The sequence below is a fragment of the Spea bombifrons genome, chromosome 2 (genome assembly GCF_027358695.1).
Source record: "Spea bombifrons isolate aSpeBom1 chromosome 2, aSpeBom1.2.pri, whole genome shotgun sequence".
In the NCBI taxonomy this organism is placed as follows: domain Eukaryota; kingdom Metazoa; phylum Chordata; class Amphibia; order Anura; family Pelobatidae; genus Spea; species Spea bombifrons.
Genome location: NC_071088.1, coordinates 123,673,777 through 123,692,331, shown reverse-complemented (window position 1 = coordinate 123,692,331; position 18,555 = coordinate 123,673,777). Strand labels below are relative to the sequence as shown.

At 40.0% G+C, this 18,555-nt stretch overlaps 1 protein-coding gene across 2 annotated transcripts in view; it reads left to right on the top strand.

Annotated features, from left to right (window-relative positions):
- Positions 1-18,555, top strand: part of FRY (FRY microtubule binding protein) — a 121,604-nt gene that overhangs the window by 92,084 nt on the left and 10,965 nt on the right. For both annotated transcript variants that reach the window (XM_053456368.1, XM_053456369.1), the window contains exons 40-52: positions 276-474; positions 4,273-4,394; positions 5,258-5,445; positions 7,971-8,065; positions 8,696-9,303; positions 9,776-9,873; positions 9,959-10,129; positions 10,386-10,526; positions 10,721-10,900; positions 11,661-11,822; positions 12,358-12,432; positions 13,584-13,754; positions 17,183-17,383. In XM_053456368.1, the coding sequence (XP_053312343.1) occupies positions 276-474; positions 4,273-4,394; positions 5,258-5,445; positions 7,971-8,065; positions 8,696-9,303; positions 9,776-9,873; positions 9,959-10,129; positions 10,386-10,526; positions 10,721-10,900; positions 11,661-11,822; positions 12,358-12,432; positions 13,584-13,754; positions 17,183-17,383 (2,411 nt within the window). The remainder of the gene's footprint in view (positions 1-275; positions 475-4,272; positions 4,395-5,257; positions 5,446-7,970; positions 8,066-8,695; positions 9,304-9,775; positions 9,874-9,958; positions 10,130-10,385; positions 10,527-10,720; positions 10,901-11,660; positions 11,823-12,357; positions 12,433-13,583; positions 13,755-17,182; positions 17,384-18,555) is intronic.

The following is an 18,555-nucleotide window of genomic DNA, read 5'->3' as shown; positions in this document are numbered from 1 at the left end:
AAATGATCAAAAATGTATAAGATATTTTCATGGTTTCACCGGCTGAACCTGAAAGAGTTGATTCACTGAGGCTTGGACGAAGGAATCATTTGTTTTTGTGCATTGCAAATGTAAATTCCTATCATCCAACATTCTGATTAATGAAAAGAAAATCATGTGAAATGTTTTCTCTTTTCCCGGTGCTGTAGAAACAGATGAACAGACGTTAAGGAATGGCTGTGCACATGCTGATTTATTATAACGCATTCCTCACTAATCTCTCGTCTCCCTGCCAGGTGGCTTTGACTTTCTCAGGGAGTACCAGTCTTCTCCAGTGCCAGACTCTGGCCTAAGTTCAAGCTCAACCTCCTCCAGTATCAGTCTGGGAGGAAGCATCGGGAACATCCCACAGATAAGTCAGGAGATCGAAGATGCTGACGCATCAGCCGAGACGGATGAAAAAGCCTACAAGTTAATTGAGTTTCTGACCACCAGGTATGGAGTGTGCTCCCAACGGCAGTTGAACTGCCTGAACTCTGCTTAAAGACACAGTAACATCCAAAAAATAATAATTATTACTCTGCACCTTACTTGGGAACTTTCTAAATGATCTGACCCTGAGACTTGAAGTATACCAAACAATGGAACGGCTCATTCTTAAGGGAAAACTGTCATCACAGATTTTAGCATAAATTAATTTAGTTTAAAAGTTCCTATCATGGAAGCGGAGATCAGGTCCCATATCCCCATTACCCCTCCCCCCCCAACAAAGTCTGTCTGTGTCTGCAGTGAGAGATAATATAATGGGAGGAATAAGCATGCAAATCCTGAGAAAAGATAAGTCAAGATACCCTTCCCATTCTATACATATTAAGTGATTTTTATGGCTTATTTGAATCTAGAACTGCTACTATATCAGTGTATAAACTGTATAATTTAGAATTATAGGAAATAGTGATTCACATTAAACCTATCAAAGGCTAGATAACCCTGATATCATTAGCATAAATAATCTTCGTAAATAGCGCCATCCTGATCAGGTAGATTTTGTTCCAGGAAGGGAAGCAATAAAATGATGAAAGTTCTTCATCCTTAACATCCAGTCTACCTCCATCAAACCTCCATTAATAGTGTCTGACAGCTTTACAATGACAATGACAGCTTTGAGATTTATGGTCTTAATGTGGGGTTACCCTGTTTAGTCCTATCCATTTACTGTTGTTTTGTCCTACTGCCTGTATTCACATTAGCGAGACCTTGTCTGAACCTTTGCAAATAACATATAGCACACATCAAGGTTGCCCACTATCCCTCTCTCTTTAATTTATACTGTCTCCAAAACATTTCTTGAAGACAATTCATGTAAATAAGCCTAATAATCATGCGGTAGTCCTCCACCATCTGTTTGGAGTTTTGTAACCCCCTAGTGTCTGTCCTATAGTGTTTGACAGCAAGGATGTATCCATAGCAAACTGTATCCATGTTGAAACGTGAAGCTTAGCATTTCCTTTCTTAGCATGGATGTCACACAATTATGCCATAATTTTACATGATATTATAGCCAAATAAAATAAGGATTGGATCACCTCCATAGTTTTATCAACTTACAGCACATATGTACTTTTTAGTGCTAATTTCTTGAAACTGTTAAATGAACCTTGTCACATATAATATTGCTTGCTAGAATTAATACGGTCAAATGAAGCTCATATACATATATCAGACCATCAAGAAAAATACCATGACAGATATACTTTCAACAATTATATAGACATTTTGTTTTCTTTATTTTTTCTTACACAATACTTTAATATATATATTCCTTGTAGGGATATATAGGGCACTAGGCTGTTCCTTTAACATTGGCATAGCACCATGGCATCATTCTGTGAATCCCCACGCAGCTCAGGTCACATTACTCAATGACATAATTAATCATTTTATAATTTTTGTTAAGTCTGTAGGCCCCTCAATTCCAGTAGATACTCTTTTACTTAAAGCATTCATGAACGGTGCTGAACATCCTTGGGTGAAAATGTCTGACCTTGACGAGAAACAAACCTGCCATCTGCTGGCCATATTCTGAGTCTCAGGGAATCCTGTAAGGTTTAAAAACGCAATACCTAATGATAAGATGCATACAAAACGGCATTCTATGAACGCCATGCCCTTACAAGCTTTTCTTAATCTTCAAGGAAAAGTCCCCAAAATGCCCAAACTCTTCTAACAACATAACAGTGAGGGCGAAATTCTGGATGTAACCCAAACTGTGCTAGACTCCCATGATAATTCCTGGACCTGATTCCCAAAATAATATTATTTGTATTACCTAAAATGGTGATTTTTTTGTTCCAATGGCTTAACAGTGAATGTTCTTAAAAAGTCATTTACGACAGAATGGTTTAATAATACTACAAGTCACAAGATACAAATGTTAGCAAAGCAGACGTTACAGTTTGCTATAATAAGGTAGATTGGATATCTGGCTTTTGGATCCATTAAGATTAAGTGCAGTAGAATATCAATTAAACATCGAGTGCCAAAGAACTATGAATTTAGATGGAATTGATTCCTTGAGAAAAGCACAAGTAACACCAGACTGGATAGTTATAAAAGAGACCTCTACTTTGATTAAGCTGTTATAAAGGGCCAGCTCGGCACTTCTTGTGGGAGAACCTCACTGAGGTTGACCCTTAATAATGCATAGAGGAGTCATAGAGATGGCAATTTCCCGCAAAGCCACCCATTTCATATGAATGACTCCCTGCTTAACTTTACATTCACTGCCCCCATAATTCTGACTGTCACCCACCGTCATCGGTAAGCAGACAGCTCTCACCAGCTGCTTGATGGCTTAACGTATGCACGGCTTTTTGGTATTACAGAATAGTTCCAATAAATGCATTTCTTTGTAGCTTTCTCTTCCTTACATATGTGTTGCTTGCACAGCTATGTATGTACGAATGTTTGATAATGTTTACAGCTTTCAGCTTGCGTACTTACTAAACGAGCTATAAAGTTGTGATCTCAGTGGATCATTATACGGCTAAAATGATATATCTGTTTCCTCTCCTTAGTGGTTTAGAAATGAATTAAGAACTCTTTGGATTTCCGACATTGTGCTAATTTATCACCTTAAACAAACTCTACCCCGTTATCACTTTTCCTTTATTTATATTGCCCCCCTCCCATGCTGCCATCTCTTACGGATGCCCTTTATTAGCCGGAAAATTCATTGCATTTTGGATTCGGATGAAATGATTCTATTGTCAGCTCATAAAATATGATTAATGTCCAAGCAGAATACTATATTGAAAAGAACCAGGAATAATGGCAGCATTTTACAGTAAATAATCCTAGAATAACCCTTTTTTCTGTGATGGCTCGTGGTAATCCTAACCACAGTTTCAGTAATCAACCACAGGGGTAATTCCAGGACACTGAATGGAGATTTTGGGAACCGAACAGATTACAGCATCTGGTGTATTAAACACGAGAGTTAATTGAGCAAATCCAGTATTTGTATCTATCTTTTGGGTGAATATACTCAGATATCTGCAGAAAAACTTAAACATCACACCTACCCTTTTCAGGATCCCGGTATCCTCCACACACAAATCCAATCATTTCTACGTAAGGGATACTTATTGTGTAATAACTGCCAAAACAGCTAAAAACATGTTATTTCTGCATAGAATGTTGTAGCCATTAATTCAATTTGATCATAATACAGTATATTTAGATGGATGGAACACCTAACCACATCGGTTCTTCACCTGTAGGGGTTCGAAACAATATGTTCTTATAGAGTTTAAAGGTTTCAAAAAAAAAAAGCGGTATTTTGCGGGAGAGTTGAACACTTCAGATCCACGATATCACTATGAATTATGATAACCGAACCCTGGCGAGCTTCTTCTAGAAGAAGGGCTGAGTTTGTTCTGCATTACACATTGGGAAGTTAGTAAATCAGAAAGAAATATGATTATGTGAGATTTGCTTAGAGCAGATTCCATGGCACAATACAATAAGGGCAGGGAAAATAAACAAGAACATTAAATATACAGTTTAACGATAGGATGTAACACACATTATTGGTACAAAAGAAGAAGAGAGTCCTGCTATTGTGAGCTTACTGTCTATCACCTATGCATAATGCAGGGTCACTCAGACTTTGTTGGAGGAGAAACACACCATTGTAATACTGTTATTAGGGAGCGAAAAACTCTGTATAATCTCCGATACCTAGTAAGATTTTTTTTTCATTTTGTCATCTATCTTTTGTTTTGGTTGCAGAGCATTTGGTCCCCTCTGGTGCCACGAAGACATCACCCCCAAGAATCAGAACTCTCGGAGCGCCGATCAGCTCACTAACTTCCTCCGACATGTTGTGTCTGTATTTAAAGACTCCAAATCAGGTAAATGTCTATCTCTCCCTTTGGAAATGTCACTAGTATTGATGTTTTTGGAATATACACTCTTTATGCCCCCTTTTTACAGAATATATATACATTTAGCCATTTATGGATATTTTTCTTAAGTAAAAGTATATAAGTATAAATATGTAGCAGTAGATGCAGTAGACCATGCATATATAATTATATTTATACAGGTGCTGGATTATTTACAAGATATGTGGGTTAGTTACAGGGGAATTGCTGCTAGTCCGCTAAATAAAACTTTGGATATTAAACAGCGCACATAAAAAAATAGGGGGAGTCAAAGATGTTTGCACAAACATTCTTGGGCAGAGCTAAAACATTTTGGGAACTAATATACTGCATGAAGTGAACGGTACAATGACCAAAAGCTGGCACTCCTTCAAGGAAGAGGCAATCAAACAAAATAACACTAAAATTGTACAATTAATCCTTAGTCTCGCAGTAAAAAAATGCAGATTTCAAGCAGAGAGTAGTAAACATACCAGCCGATGGAACCCATGAATATCACAAAACAGAGGACGTGCTTAGCGCGTTTCGCTCCGGAAGGTTCTTTATCAGTAGCGATTAAGCGCCTTCCGTGCGATTTTAATGATTTTTCGTTAAGGAGTGCCAGCGTTTGGTCATTGTTTGGCTTTGCTGTTGGAGTGAGTGCTCCACATTTCAAGCTTGAGCAGCCTTGGAGAGACCGTGACCCATCATCTGGTTACAAACCAGCAAACATATGGTCTGAGCTGGCATTTCATTCATTTTGTTAGGAAGGGCAACAAAAAAACAGCTTTAGTGTAAAAATGTGTCTTTAGGTGAAATAAGTGAATGTTTTACCTGCTGATCTTCTTCAGGGTTTCACCTGGAGCAGCACCTAAGTGAAGTGGCTCTGCAGACTGCTCTCGCCAGCTCCTCCAGACACTATGCTGGGAGATCCTTCCAAATCCTCAGGGCGCTCCGGCAGCCTCTTTCGGCCCATGCGTTATCTGACCTTCTTTCTAGGCTGGTAGAGGTTATTGGAGAGTATGGTGATGAGATTCAGGTATGTCTAGCTTTTTTTATTATTATTATTATTAGGTCATTAACCATAGCTGGATGTTTAATACTAACCAGTGAAAAAAAGGAAGTATTCGTAGCATCATAAAAATGCAAAAATAAATATTCTACAAGGTCTGCAAAGAATTAAAAGAGGGCACAAAAACTGCTGAAGAAAACGTATAACAAACAATAAACAGTAAATAAAGCATGTATTGTATATTTGTAAGTGTAAGCAGAAACGTCCTGCACATGCTCAGTAACACTACCTTCGAAGTCCGTGGGAGCTATGCACCCAATGAAATCAGTGGGAGTAGCAGCAGCCAATCACATGTGCTCTAGCAAAACATCAGTGTTCTGATAGCATACGTGTAATTGGCTGCTGCCACTCCCATTCATTACAAAGGGGGAACAGCTTTGATTGACTAGAATGGGAGGGCTACCTGATTGTACCAATGTCTGATTTCCTAATGTCAGTAACTAAAGAATAAAAGCACCAATGTGCATGCAGTTAAAAGGAAAGTAGACTCCTGTATGTATTTAACATCCCTCCACATAATGTTAAGGGATAAGGAAACATTGCTAAAAACTAGCTGAGATCCACCAGAAAAACCTAAAGACTACAGAGTTCCCATAGTGTAAGTCGGTAGGTATATGCAAATCATTTTCACAACGAACACCTCCACTTTATGCATGGATCCATCGGAGCTCATGCTCAACGTTTGGGACGTTGTCTTATAATCGAGCAAATATCATGTGTATATATAATTATTTTTTGCTGGAATATTTAAGCCCCCTTCTCCTTTTTAGTCTTTTTTAAGAATAGGCTCATTTAATAGACACAACCCTATTCCATCAAAGAAAAGCAAAATAAGTCAAACCCGTACTATATTATTGTCATCAATATACAGTAATCCACGCGTTGATGCCACAAAAGTTGAGTTGATGTCAGAGTTGAAAATTCTGACATAAACAGCGATATGCTGACCTAATAATTGGCGACCGTTTGCTATGAATTAATATTTGTAAAATATAGAAAACTTAAACATATATACCGTATTTGCTCGATTATAAAACAAGGTTTTTTTCAGAGCAAATGCTCTGAAAAATACCCCTCGTCTTCTAATCGGGGTCGTCTTCTAATCAGACCTCAAATAGAGGTCTGATTATGAGACTAAGATCCAGATCCCCCGCACCGCTGCAGGGGACCTGGATCCTCCTGTCTCTCCCCCCCCCTCATTTAACACCCCCCCACACACACTTACCGGTGCTTCCTGCTGTATTGCCGGGGCAGCGGGTTGACGTCTACGCGATCCGCGTAGACAGCGTCCGCTGCAGCCGGAAGGAGGTGTGGTTAGCAGCGGGGGTTGTCTGCGTCCGTCTCGCATACCTTCCCCGACTGTCAGAGATCAGAGTTCCCCGCACCGGTGCGGGGAACTCTGATCTCTGACAGCCGGGGAAGGTATGCGCGACGGACGCAGACAAACCCCCGCTGCCAACTCCATCTCCTTCCGGCTGCAGCGGAAGGAGACGTCAACCCGCTGCCCCGGCAATACAGCAGGAAATTGGAAGCACCGGTAAGTAAGTGTGTGTGTGTGTGTTAAATGGGGGCATAGGGCATTTCTGGAATGCCTTATACCCCTATATGCCACTCTGGCATTTAGGGGGTTAAAAGGCATATTATGGGGCAGAGTGGCATATAGGGAGGTATAAGGCATTTCAGGAGGCAGAGTGGCGTTAAGGGGGCATTTAATAGAGCACTCTGCCTCCTGAAATGCCTTATACCTCCCTATATGCCACTCTGCCCCATAATATGCCTTTTAACCCCCTAAATGCCAGAGTGGCATATAGGGGTACAAGGCATTTCTGGAGGCAGAGTGCTCTATACAATGCCTTTTAACTCCCTTAATGCCACACTGCCTCCTGAAATGCCTTATACCTCCCTGTATGCCACTCTGCCCCATAATATGCATTTTAACCCCCTAAATGCCAGGGGTATAAGGCATTTCTGGAGGCAGAGTGGCACATAGGGGGTCAAAAGGCATACCATGGGGCACAGTGGCATATAGAGGGTTAAAAGGCATATCATGGGCCACAGTGCCATATTGGTGTGGCAAGCCTGGGGGCAGATGTGTGTAACTGGGGGACAGGTTGGAAAATACAAGGTAATAAAAACAAAAAAAATATTTTTCTCAATCATAGCTTTTATTAAAAAAAATAGTTTACATGAATTAACATTTACTGGTAAAACTTTTTTCCTTTAGAGTCGTCTTATATTCAGGCTTTTTCTTTTTTTCCTAAGTTAATATTCAGATTTTGGGGGGTCGTCTTATAATCAGGGTCGTCTTATAATCGAGCAAATACGGTATATATTAATTATAACATTTTTGTTTCACTGAATAATATGTCCATGAACTGATGCAAAGTGAATTTTATATATAAATGATAGGTTCACTTTAATATATATATTTTTTTTAAAAGAAAGTAAGTACGGTACGTAGCAAGTTTAATAATATATGTCTCATTTTTTAGGGGTATGTGATGGAGGTTCTTCTTACATTGGAAGCGGCGGTGGATAATTTATCAGACTGCTTGAAGAACAGTGATCTGCTGGCCATCTTATCCCGGTAAATGCTTGCCTGTCCATTAAAGCGCACAGAACCATTAATCAACAGATCGTATTTGTTGTAGTCATAGCCTAGCATGCTTTCAGGATCTGCTAAGGAAATGAGTTTGGCCGGGTTTCAAGGTGCAGCCGCGTACGTAAGTCTGGCACACGTCTAAACAATGCTTTTGAAATTGCCAAGGTTTGTCCGCTGATAAGACGCGCATGACCAAAACGGAAATGGCAGGACATTGTCAGGAAATGTTATCATGTGTTTTTTCATTGCCTGAAAAAAAAAATCATATTTTGTAATAACTGAAATTATCTAGAAATAGTATAGCATTACTTTCTGTCAGTAGCAGGCTTGTTGATGGGACGTGATATATGACCACCATACTGAGAACCAAGGATAATGGGGCAATGAAATCATAGGGAGCGCTGCTTTTTCCATTTGTACTGGGCTCGACCCACCTGGTGTGGTAATAACAGATCTAGTCATACTAAAGTGCAAAAGGGAGAAGCAGAGGAGTTGGTGGAAGGAGTATATAAGTCATGCTAAGGCTCTTCTTCCATTAGATTAACATTTTAATTGCTGGAGGGTTTGAAGTACTCGGCACTCAACAACTTAAAACTTTGTTTTTTTTATAATCAGGTCATCATCTCCAGATTTATCCTCCAACGCCAAGTTAACAGCAAACCGAAAAAGCACTGGACAGCTTAATCTTAATTCCAGTATGGTAGGCGGAAACATGGCCACGGCTGAACGTAGTCGACATCAGAGAAGCTTCTCTGTTCCCAAAAAGTTTGGGGTGGTCGATAAATCCTCTGATCCTCCAAGGAGTGCCACGCTAGATAGGATTCAAGCATGTACCCAGCAAGGCTTCTCTCCCAAAACCAGGAGTTCTTCTTCCCTCAAGGACAACATCACAGATCCCTCTCACATTAACAATCCGACCAACCTTTTGGCTACTATATTCTGGGTGGCCATAGCTTTAATGGAATCAGACTTTGAATTTGAGTATTTCATGGCGTTGCGTCTCCTGAACAAACTCTTGTCTCATTTGCCGTTGGATAAATTGGAGAACAGGGAGAAGCTGGAGAAGTTGCAAGGACAGCTAAAGTGGTCAGACTTCTCGGGGCTGCAGCAGCTTCTTCTTAAGGGATTCACCTCCCTGACAACCACTGATTTAACACTCCATCTCTTCAGCATGCTGACGCCAGTATCCCGTATCCCCATGGTCGATTCCTCACAAGTCATAGGTAAATATACTCTGTTAGCTTTGTGTTTATATATGAGATTGAAAATATAAACCATCATTTTGTCTTCTCGTGAAGCTGTCTTGACCAAGCCCTTAAAACCCTAGGTCTGTCTGTTAAAGACCAAATGTGACAATGGAAGGTAACGCTTACCATCCTCGGCTCTGCAAGGCAATTTCGCTTTTGAGACCAACCATCTCCAATTAAAGCAAGTCGCTTGGATACCTTTACCTTCAAATTAACATTAAATAGATCCAGTAGCACACTGGAAAATGCAAACGTTCTGCCTCAAATAGTTTACATAGTTAGTTTGTTTCACAGTTCTGTTCCAATTATCTATAAAGGAACCTTGCTTGCAGTAAATGTCTGAAATGCAGCAACACGTAGGAAATCCCCCATCTATTATGTGGAAACCAGCTGTTTTTATTTACATTTGTAAATAATTAGTGCTAATGTGTGACAAATGTCTTTTCAGGTTTCCCTTTGAATATTCTGTGCTTGATGCCTCATTTGATCCAACATTTTGACAACCCGAATAACTTCTGCAAGGAAATAGCGGAGAGGATTGCACAGGTATGAAACAGATTTATTAGAATCCCCCCGTCTTGCCTGTGGAATCGGTACAGGATTCATGTAATGAAAACCTCATTCTTTTTAGGTTTGCCTTGAAGAAAAGAATTCTAAACTATCGAACCTGGCACATGTGATGACTCTGTACAAAACGCACAGTTACACCAGGGATTGTGCCACGTGGGTGAACGTGGTCTGCCGATACTTACATGAAGCCTTCACTGATATTACGCTTAACATGGTGACATACTTAGCAGAGGTAATGTCTAGAAATAATGTGTTTTCTGTATGCAGCAAATGTTTTAATACCTCCTGCTCCCATAAGAACCCCCTATTGATGGCAGCAGTTAAGAATGAATATTGTAGATACTAAGACTCTAAAGATGTTATTAACAAGTAACTATGGTAGGGAGCAAACCTTCCTATGTAAATGGTTGTATTCTTTTTAATAAGACTGCTCCTATGTAGTCATCTCTGAGATGTGATAATCAGTATAGGTTTTGTTTTCTTTGCAGTTGTTAGAAAAAGGGCTGCCAAGTATGCAGCAGTCTCTCCTGCAAATTATCTACAGTCTGCTCAGCCACATGGACATGTCACTCATTCCTGGGAAGCAGTTTAATGTGGAAGTGCTGAAGACTATTGAGAAATACGTACAGGTATGAACAAGCAGAGAAAACGGGACTGTCGGTGGTGGCCCAGACGACCCCACCGGGCCCACGTCTGCCAGATGACCTTAGACAATTAAGTGCACCATCGCCTTATGAGGAGTGAAGAAGTAACATATTTCTGTCTACATTATAAGTATTGAGGTGATATTTTATAAAATATGTATATTGTTTTGTTTTTTTAGAGTGCCCATTGGAAGGAGGCTCTGAATATTTTGAAGCTGGTTGTCTCCCGTTCTGCAAGCCTTGTGTTACCTGCATATCAACATGGAGACCTAACCAAGCTGGAGATCAGCAGACTTTGGACAAGCTCTTCCAAAGAGCTTCCGGGGAAAACATTGGATTTTCATTTTGACGTGTCTCAGGTAAATAATAAAGGGCAGAACTCGTGTTTCTACTTTAGCATAAATAACATTTAGATTTTAAAACATATTGGTTGAGGTCGAGAGATGGAAAAGGGCTAAATTTTGATGGAAATGTGGAAAAGGTTGAGATTGATCTGGTGGAAAGAATCGAAGCAGGTAATGGGAAGAAAGACAAATACAGGGCTAGAATTTAGATTAACCACTCACTAAAAGACTAATAAGAAAAAGACAAATCCCAAGATAAGCAGAGTATTTCACATTGCCCCGCATGCTGGCAGTTTGAAGACATGATTCTCTATTCCCTGGCCATTTTTATATTGTGACATTTACTGTGTAAAAATAAATCCGGATTGTTGTTGTCATTGAGATCCTATCTTATTCTGTCAATGAATAAAGCAATGTATTATTTTGAAAGCACGGCAGTAGGCTTTCAGAATCTAAATAGGCTACTCTACGTGAATAAAACATTCCTAGCATAAGAACTGCTATTTGGAGAACCTCTGAAAGGTATTTCATGCAGGTTTTACGGGTGGGAAGGTCTGAGGATTTAGCAGGCAAATAATCTAGAGGAAGTCATGACATCTTCTTACCAATTATTTGAATGAAAATCCTGATAAATGAACATTTTTTTTTATCATTAACAGAAAATATGGTCGCCTGTGAAAATAGATACACGAGGAATATTTATGTATGTGTATGTATGTTTGTTTATGTTCATCTTTTTGTAATAAAAAAACTAAAGGGCTTCTGTCTTTTTAAGACACCAATCATTGGGAGGAGGTTTGATGACTTGCATGGATCCACAGGACGAGATGGGAAATCCAGGGCCATGCCAGTGACCCGAAGCACCTCTTCCACATCTTCTGGCTCCAATTCCAATGCTTTGGTCCCAGTTAGTTGGAAAAGACCTCAGTCATCTCAGGTACCATCCACTGTCCTAACTGCTGCTTTTTTACAAACCCTGAATGCATAAATATTAATAATTAAAATTAATTACAAAAGAACATTTTTTTTTACTGGAATGAAATGGCAGAGCCAGCTACTGGAAGATCAGCAGCTCCTGTAAAATGTCTTTGTTAGTGTTTTACATTAAAGCTTCCTTAATGTTTGACATCAGTCATATGCCATATGCTCTTTAGTCTGTAATAGGAGCTGTAGACATATTTCTAATGTTCTCCTGACTCCAAAAACAAAGTGCTGGCCAATTGCCTCCAGCTATAAGTGGATCGCTATTCCTATTACCTGCATCCAGGGAGAAACATGATCCAACTACACCTAGATATCCACCGATGCTCAGGCTGTTACTGTGAAATATTAGAATGTCTTGGTAACATAATGTTGAATTCATTGCTTAGCATATCCTGTTGGTGGAAATTTTGATCACATTCTGTAAGAATAATGGATATACATTTTCCGTACATGTATACAACATGGAATGTTTATGTTCTACATTCTAGAAAAAAACCAGGGAGAAGCTGGTGAATGTCCTCTCTCTGTGCGGCCAAGAAGTGGGACTCAGCAAAAACCCTTCAGTAAGTGTTAGTCAGGTCATTATTTGGGAGCTTCCCTTCTGGATACATCATGATGTTTTATTGCAAAAGCCAGAAAACTGATGTCATAGAATTCACACGCCAGGATTCTAAGGGTGCATGGAAAGTCTTACAGTTTATTTCCCAGAAAGCCCTTTGTTTTTGCTTTGAAAATATAAACTTCACGCCTTTTGTCTGAATCAGAATAATTGAGACTTTTGCCAACATCTTGCGTTCATCCTGTGATGGTGTCAGGAATGCATATCTCCCAAGTTTCTCTTTTTTTTATGAAGTCCTTCTTTTGGTCCCACATCCTTGTGTCCCTATTTTCTAGGAGCTTAGAATGCTTGCTAGGTATGAGTGTATCACAGTGTTCTGCGGTGCTGCTGCTCTAAAATGTACAATGAAGTGTATAGAAACATCAGGAAATGTGTTTAGAAATTAAACTATGTAAATAAAAGAAATGCTTACATAAAATAGTCCAAAAAGCCACATAAAGCCTTGCCCTCTCACCACACCTCCATCCTAATCCCCTAAAACATGTCTCTTTGGCCATCTGAATGTGGAAAGGGCATAAAGGGAAAATAATAATAAATAATAAAAAAAATTCTAAAAATGAATTAAAGTAGTTAGTTCTAGGGTTTTGCAGTATGTTGGAACAGGAACGGCTCTTTTATACACAGACGTCTCCCGTAGGTTATGAATAGTAGCACTGCTTGGGTCTGGAGACTGAGGATGTGCTTTGTTATCACAGTAAAAGCGGTTTAGAAGAAATAACATTTCCCGCAACCCACTCTGCCCGTATGTGTCACTGATTGTTATAGTCTCTGCCGCTTTTCTGCATTTTACACTTATAAACATCTAGAGTAAACATTTAGACAATACCAAGCGTGTAGCTGAAAGGAAGCAGTCAAAATGTTCTCTTGGACAAGTTCCTACTGCGTGAAGTCGTTCACTTTGTCCAGCTTCAATGTGAAGGCACCTGTCCAACATAAATATTCAAAGCATAACCTAAAAATAACATCCCGAGGAATTAGGTGTGTACTGGAAAGCCTTACAGCCAGATACTGACCTCCAGCACTCAGTTAACAGAAGCTACCGCGGCGAGCAGCCTTGCTTTTAAAGCTTTTATCTTTTGAACTCTACATCTACAGGTCATCTTTTCTTCATGTGGCGACTTGGACTTGATTGAGCATCAGACCAGCCTGGTGTCCTCAGAAGACACCATTCGGGAGCAAGAGATCATGGATGATACCAACAGCGAACAGCAGTTCCGCGTATTCCGAGATTTTGACTTCCTGGATGTAGAACTGGAAGATGGCGAGGTAAGCTAAATATTATTATAATACAAAAACACCTTCATGTGCCACCAGTGACGTGCTACTTGCTATTTTTTAACCAGGTAATTTCATTATTTTATGAGTGGAGACAATATATCACAAAAAAATCACGCAAAAGCAATGGTGGCTCTAATTTTTACTTATTAAATGGCCCCTTTTTAGCACAAGTGAGGGATGCAGCACATTCATTCAATTATTTCTTAATAACATAAAGAACAAATACATTTCACGTTTACAAAGGTTTTTTTTTCTTTGCTACTAAGCCAGGTCTTATTCTCCATATAGTGCCAACGCTGGCAGTAGCGCAACAACCTCTGTTAGGAAAAGAGGGACCAGCAATGGTATTTATTAATCATGATTACATCACAATAACGTGATTTACAAGTCTAAGTTAAAGGAAGCCATACCCAGAAGAGTAAATATTATTAAGTTATGCGTAGTGCAAATTGTATGGGCACAATGAGCAAAAACGTTCGACTTTCACGCATTAAGGGATTGGCACTAGCACGACGTATATTTAGAGGAGATAACAGAGCATACATGTGTTCTAGAAGGTGTTAACACATAATACAATAAGAACTGCCCATTCATTTTGAAAATGGGCTTATAATTAGGGCAGCTCTGATCAGCTACCTAGATGTTAATGTTCTTTGCTATGGGATCATAATGTTACTATTGCTATTTTGGGGCCATTGTTCACTAGCGTTCTTTATCACTCTCCTTTTGTGGATTTTGCGCAGTAATCCCGGGAGCCACGTGTAGCTTTTATGTAGAAATGTTATCCCGCGGCTTTCCGCTTTTCAGTAATGGTAAAATGAAAGCAATGTATGTGTTGGTGCGCTGCCTTTATTCCCTGGAGACTCAAAACAGTTTCTCTCTTCATTTTTCTGTTTTGTTTTTGTTATATCTGCAAACCAGGAACTCCAGGTAAGATAAAGCTATTTTAAACTTGATATTTAGGTGTTCCGCCCTCATTTTGCGTGTCTGATATCACTGTGAGATTTACTTAACCAGAGCACAGGAAGACTTAACAATCTGAGGCCCGATTATACAAAGGGTTTCCCAACGTCTGCCCCCAAGTGCCCCGCACAGTGCATGCTTTGTAGGTCTTCTCAGATGAGCACATTTGTATCATTTAGGGGTTTATTCACTAAATAGGGCATCTGCTGGTTTAAATCCCTGACCTCACTCTGCATTATGAAAGGGCTTTCTCCGTAAGCGGCTCCTGCAAAAGAGCTCGGTTGGCCCCATATAGCATGTTTTTTGAACATGTCCTCTCCCTTTGAACTATGAATGATGCAGGGTCGGCTTAGCCCTTCTCGTAGGTGACGTTTCCCGGGCTTGGCTCTTCATAATGCATTATAAAGTAAGTGAGGCAGAACTGCTACTGTCCTGCAACGTCACCTGAGAATATTGGCTTTAGTGAATAAACCTTTCCGTATACTTCAAAGGATCATGATGATTGCGGTTTTACAGCCCGAGGTCTTCGCTTTAGATGCATGATTATTTTTTTTCCATTCTTAGAGCTATCGTAAAAATAAAAGTAGTGGTTCCAGCATGATCATGTGGGTTTCTTTTCTGTTCGGCATTGTGAAGAATGCGGCGATTAAACAAGGGCTTTGCATTCCAGACAGAAATGCTGAGAATGCATAAGAGTTCCTTAGATCCCGTTATGAACGTGACTGCGTGCCAATATTTGTCATTCACCAGATGCCTTGTTTAAGCCCTCACTATAGCAATAAAACGAAGTGCTCTTTGGTAAAAATGACACATTGGCAATTTAACAACACATAATGTCTGTTCTCCCGATTGCTCCAACGAGAGACAGGGGTTAAAACGTTGGCCATTTTTTCCAGGAAACATACGTAATGCTCTGCCCCGCAGTATGAGGGATTTATAAACACACAGAAGGGAATCAGAAACATAGAATTGCCGCGCTTACATGCGTAAAGCCTCTCTGCTTCTTCTATTCCCCCCAGAAGTTGCTGCCGGCTTTCTGACGGGCATCACTGCCACGTGTGTTGTGCATGCATGCGAAATGTCACACACGCATTAAAGGCACATGTTCACACGCTCACAATGCGTGAACCCACCGGGTTCCGGATTGAATCATGTCCGCTCCCCTCCAGAGCACTTTATCCCAGTGGCCATGAAGATACAAGGGAAATAGCAGCGAGAGGTTGGAGAGTTAACTAATACGAAGTCATGTAAAAAAAAACCATAAAAAACTGGCACGGCTGTTCCTTTAACTCGGCTCCCAGAAGCTAAATGTTAAAATGTCCAATAACAAGTCTATGTAACAACTTGCTTTCAAAATGATCAGCTCACTGCTAAATTGATAGTGAAAATGGGTATTTGGAAATTGACTTCTTAAATCCAGTGCTTGAAAGAACATTGGCCCTTGGAGGCCCATTAAATAATGCTAGGCAATGCTTTGTTGCACAGCAATATACAATCATTTATTTCCATAGACGTTTATTCTTTGTACTAACCATGGAAACATCCGTTCTTCTATCACATAAGTTCCTCCGGTGGCTTAAAGGAACTAATTGGGGTATTTGTTAGTTGTGATAGATGTAGGATATCTACGGTCCTGTAGGCCTTCAGCAACTATTGGATTTTAATTCCCATCACCAGCAGCCACCCACTGTCTGAATGTCCCTTGTTTTTTGTGTTTTATGGTAAGGGTAGCCCATGGGTCCATTTCCAGATATTACGACCGTATTTCTCATTGAGTCCCAGTGCAGGGGAAACCACTTTAGTAAATAAACCCACCACCGTAGCTGTTATGGGGTAACTCCGGCTGAATATTAGCACAGCTTTATAGCTTGAGATCCCTGGTCCCACTTTTTGATTAAGAACACGTTCTAACTAAACGGCTGCAGTCAGACACAAAAGGAAGAAGAAAGTAATTCCCGTCTCGGCCTTCTGTATGCTTCTAAGATATAAATAATTTCCCGTAAATGTTTGTGACTGCTAGGGAAGTGCATACTAACATTGCAGACGCTTGCGTTTAAGCTAGAGCTTCCTTTTAAAGCGCCTGTGAGGTTTTGACAACTGTAATTTGATCCAAGTCCTGGCTTATTGAGAGTTGGGCTGCGCAAGTACAGAAGCTTTGATTTGTAGTCAGGGAAACATGCCATTCCTATGATTTCTCATTAAGCACTTAGCCATTGGGTGGGTCTCAAGGAATGTAACCAGAGCACTAACATTTAAAACACGCACTTATCCAACTTGGATCTTTGAATGAGGAATATGGTACTTGAGTGTGTTTAATGCAGCAATTCTATACAATAAAAGCGGTTCCTCTCTCTGTCGGAATACATGGTTAAATCTCTACTTGTTGCAAGAGCGTCTTTGCCATCCTTGTGTAATACAGTATAGTCGACAGCCTTTGATACATATGATTCCAGGGTGAAAGCATGGATAATTTCAACTGGGGAGTACGCAGACGCTCCCTCGACAGCCTGGATAAATGTGATATACAGCTCCTGGAGGAAAGCCAGCTCTCGGGAAGCACTCACAGTCTCAGTAAAATGAACCAGGATGACTCGGATGAATCGTCAGAAGAGGAAGATCTCACTACAAGCCAGATCCTGGAGCCATCTGATTTAGTAAGTCTACAAATGAAGGGACTAATGTGTGTTCGCTTTCTGTTTGGGGCAAACTACATGTTTTTTCCATGTTAAAGAAAAATATTAGCTAAATAAAGATATCACATATGGGAAAAGAGACACTTTGTTACACTGGGAGAATTTATGTAGCTTTTGGTCTCAAAGGCACCTTCACATCTTGGAGCTTTTGTGGAGCGGTAGCTGTGTAGAGTGATCGTAAAATGGAAATAAATATCGCCTTAATGCCTCTGGCAAGTCGCTGCAGGCTACAGTATCTGTAGTAACCACAACAATTAAAGCCAAGTAAACCATTTTTATCATGCCGTCCAGAGGAACGGTCAATTGTGTGGCCTTTACGAGCTGTAGACACCACATCTGGTCACTAGTGAATTACAAAACATTTAAAGTATGTCCTGACATCTCGTCACCCAGGTCACGCCACGTCTGTAAATTACATAACCCAATACATTATTTATGGAAAAAGGCATGTTAAGATGCTGGATTTTTACCACCCTGGATCAGAGGCTTTAACTACTACAGACACCAGTAGTCGAAACAACCGGTATGCATAAGGTTATGGGGTTTCCAACATATTACCCAAATATTAACAGCTCGTAAAGAAGGCAGATATCTTTTGCACAACAGTCTTCTTACTAAAAAAAAAGCCATATTGTTTACACGAGCCTTGCCCAAGTGTGATATTTGTCTGCCGTTTGCTTTTAAATTATGTCAGTGGAGCTGTAAGCCCAAGAATATACTGAATATATTGTGTTAATTTTATTTGACTTGACTTGGTTACAATATGATGTAGATCTGCCATATCCACATAAAAACAGGAAATTTTGCCTCGTTTGGTAAAACTGCTCAAAGGAGATAAAGTGTTGACTGCATTTTTTTATTCCATTGTTTTGTTTCCAGGAAATGCCTGGTTCTTGGTTGGGAACATAAACTCTCAGGAGGTTTATGTTCATTGAACTCAAACGATTTCAAGTTGATTTGTTTGTTCACTGAAATAGAGTCCACTGTATGAGGCTCCGTACTCCTGCCGGTCATCCTAATCGTTGCCATCTATGTCTATGGAGTCTTTTCTCAGCTTTACGAATGGCATTGTATAAAGTCACATACATCTCGCTAAGCATTATACACAACCCAGCGGCCTCATTGAGAAATAG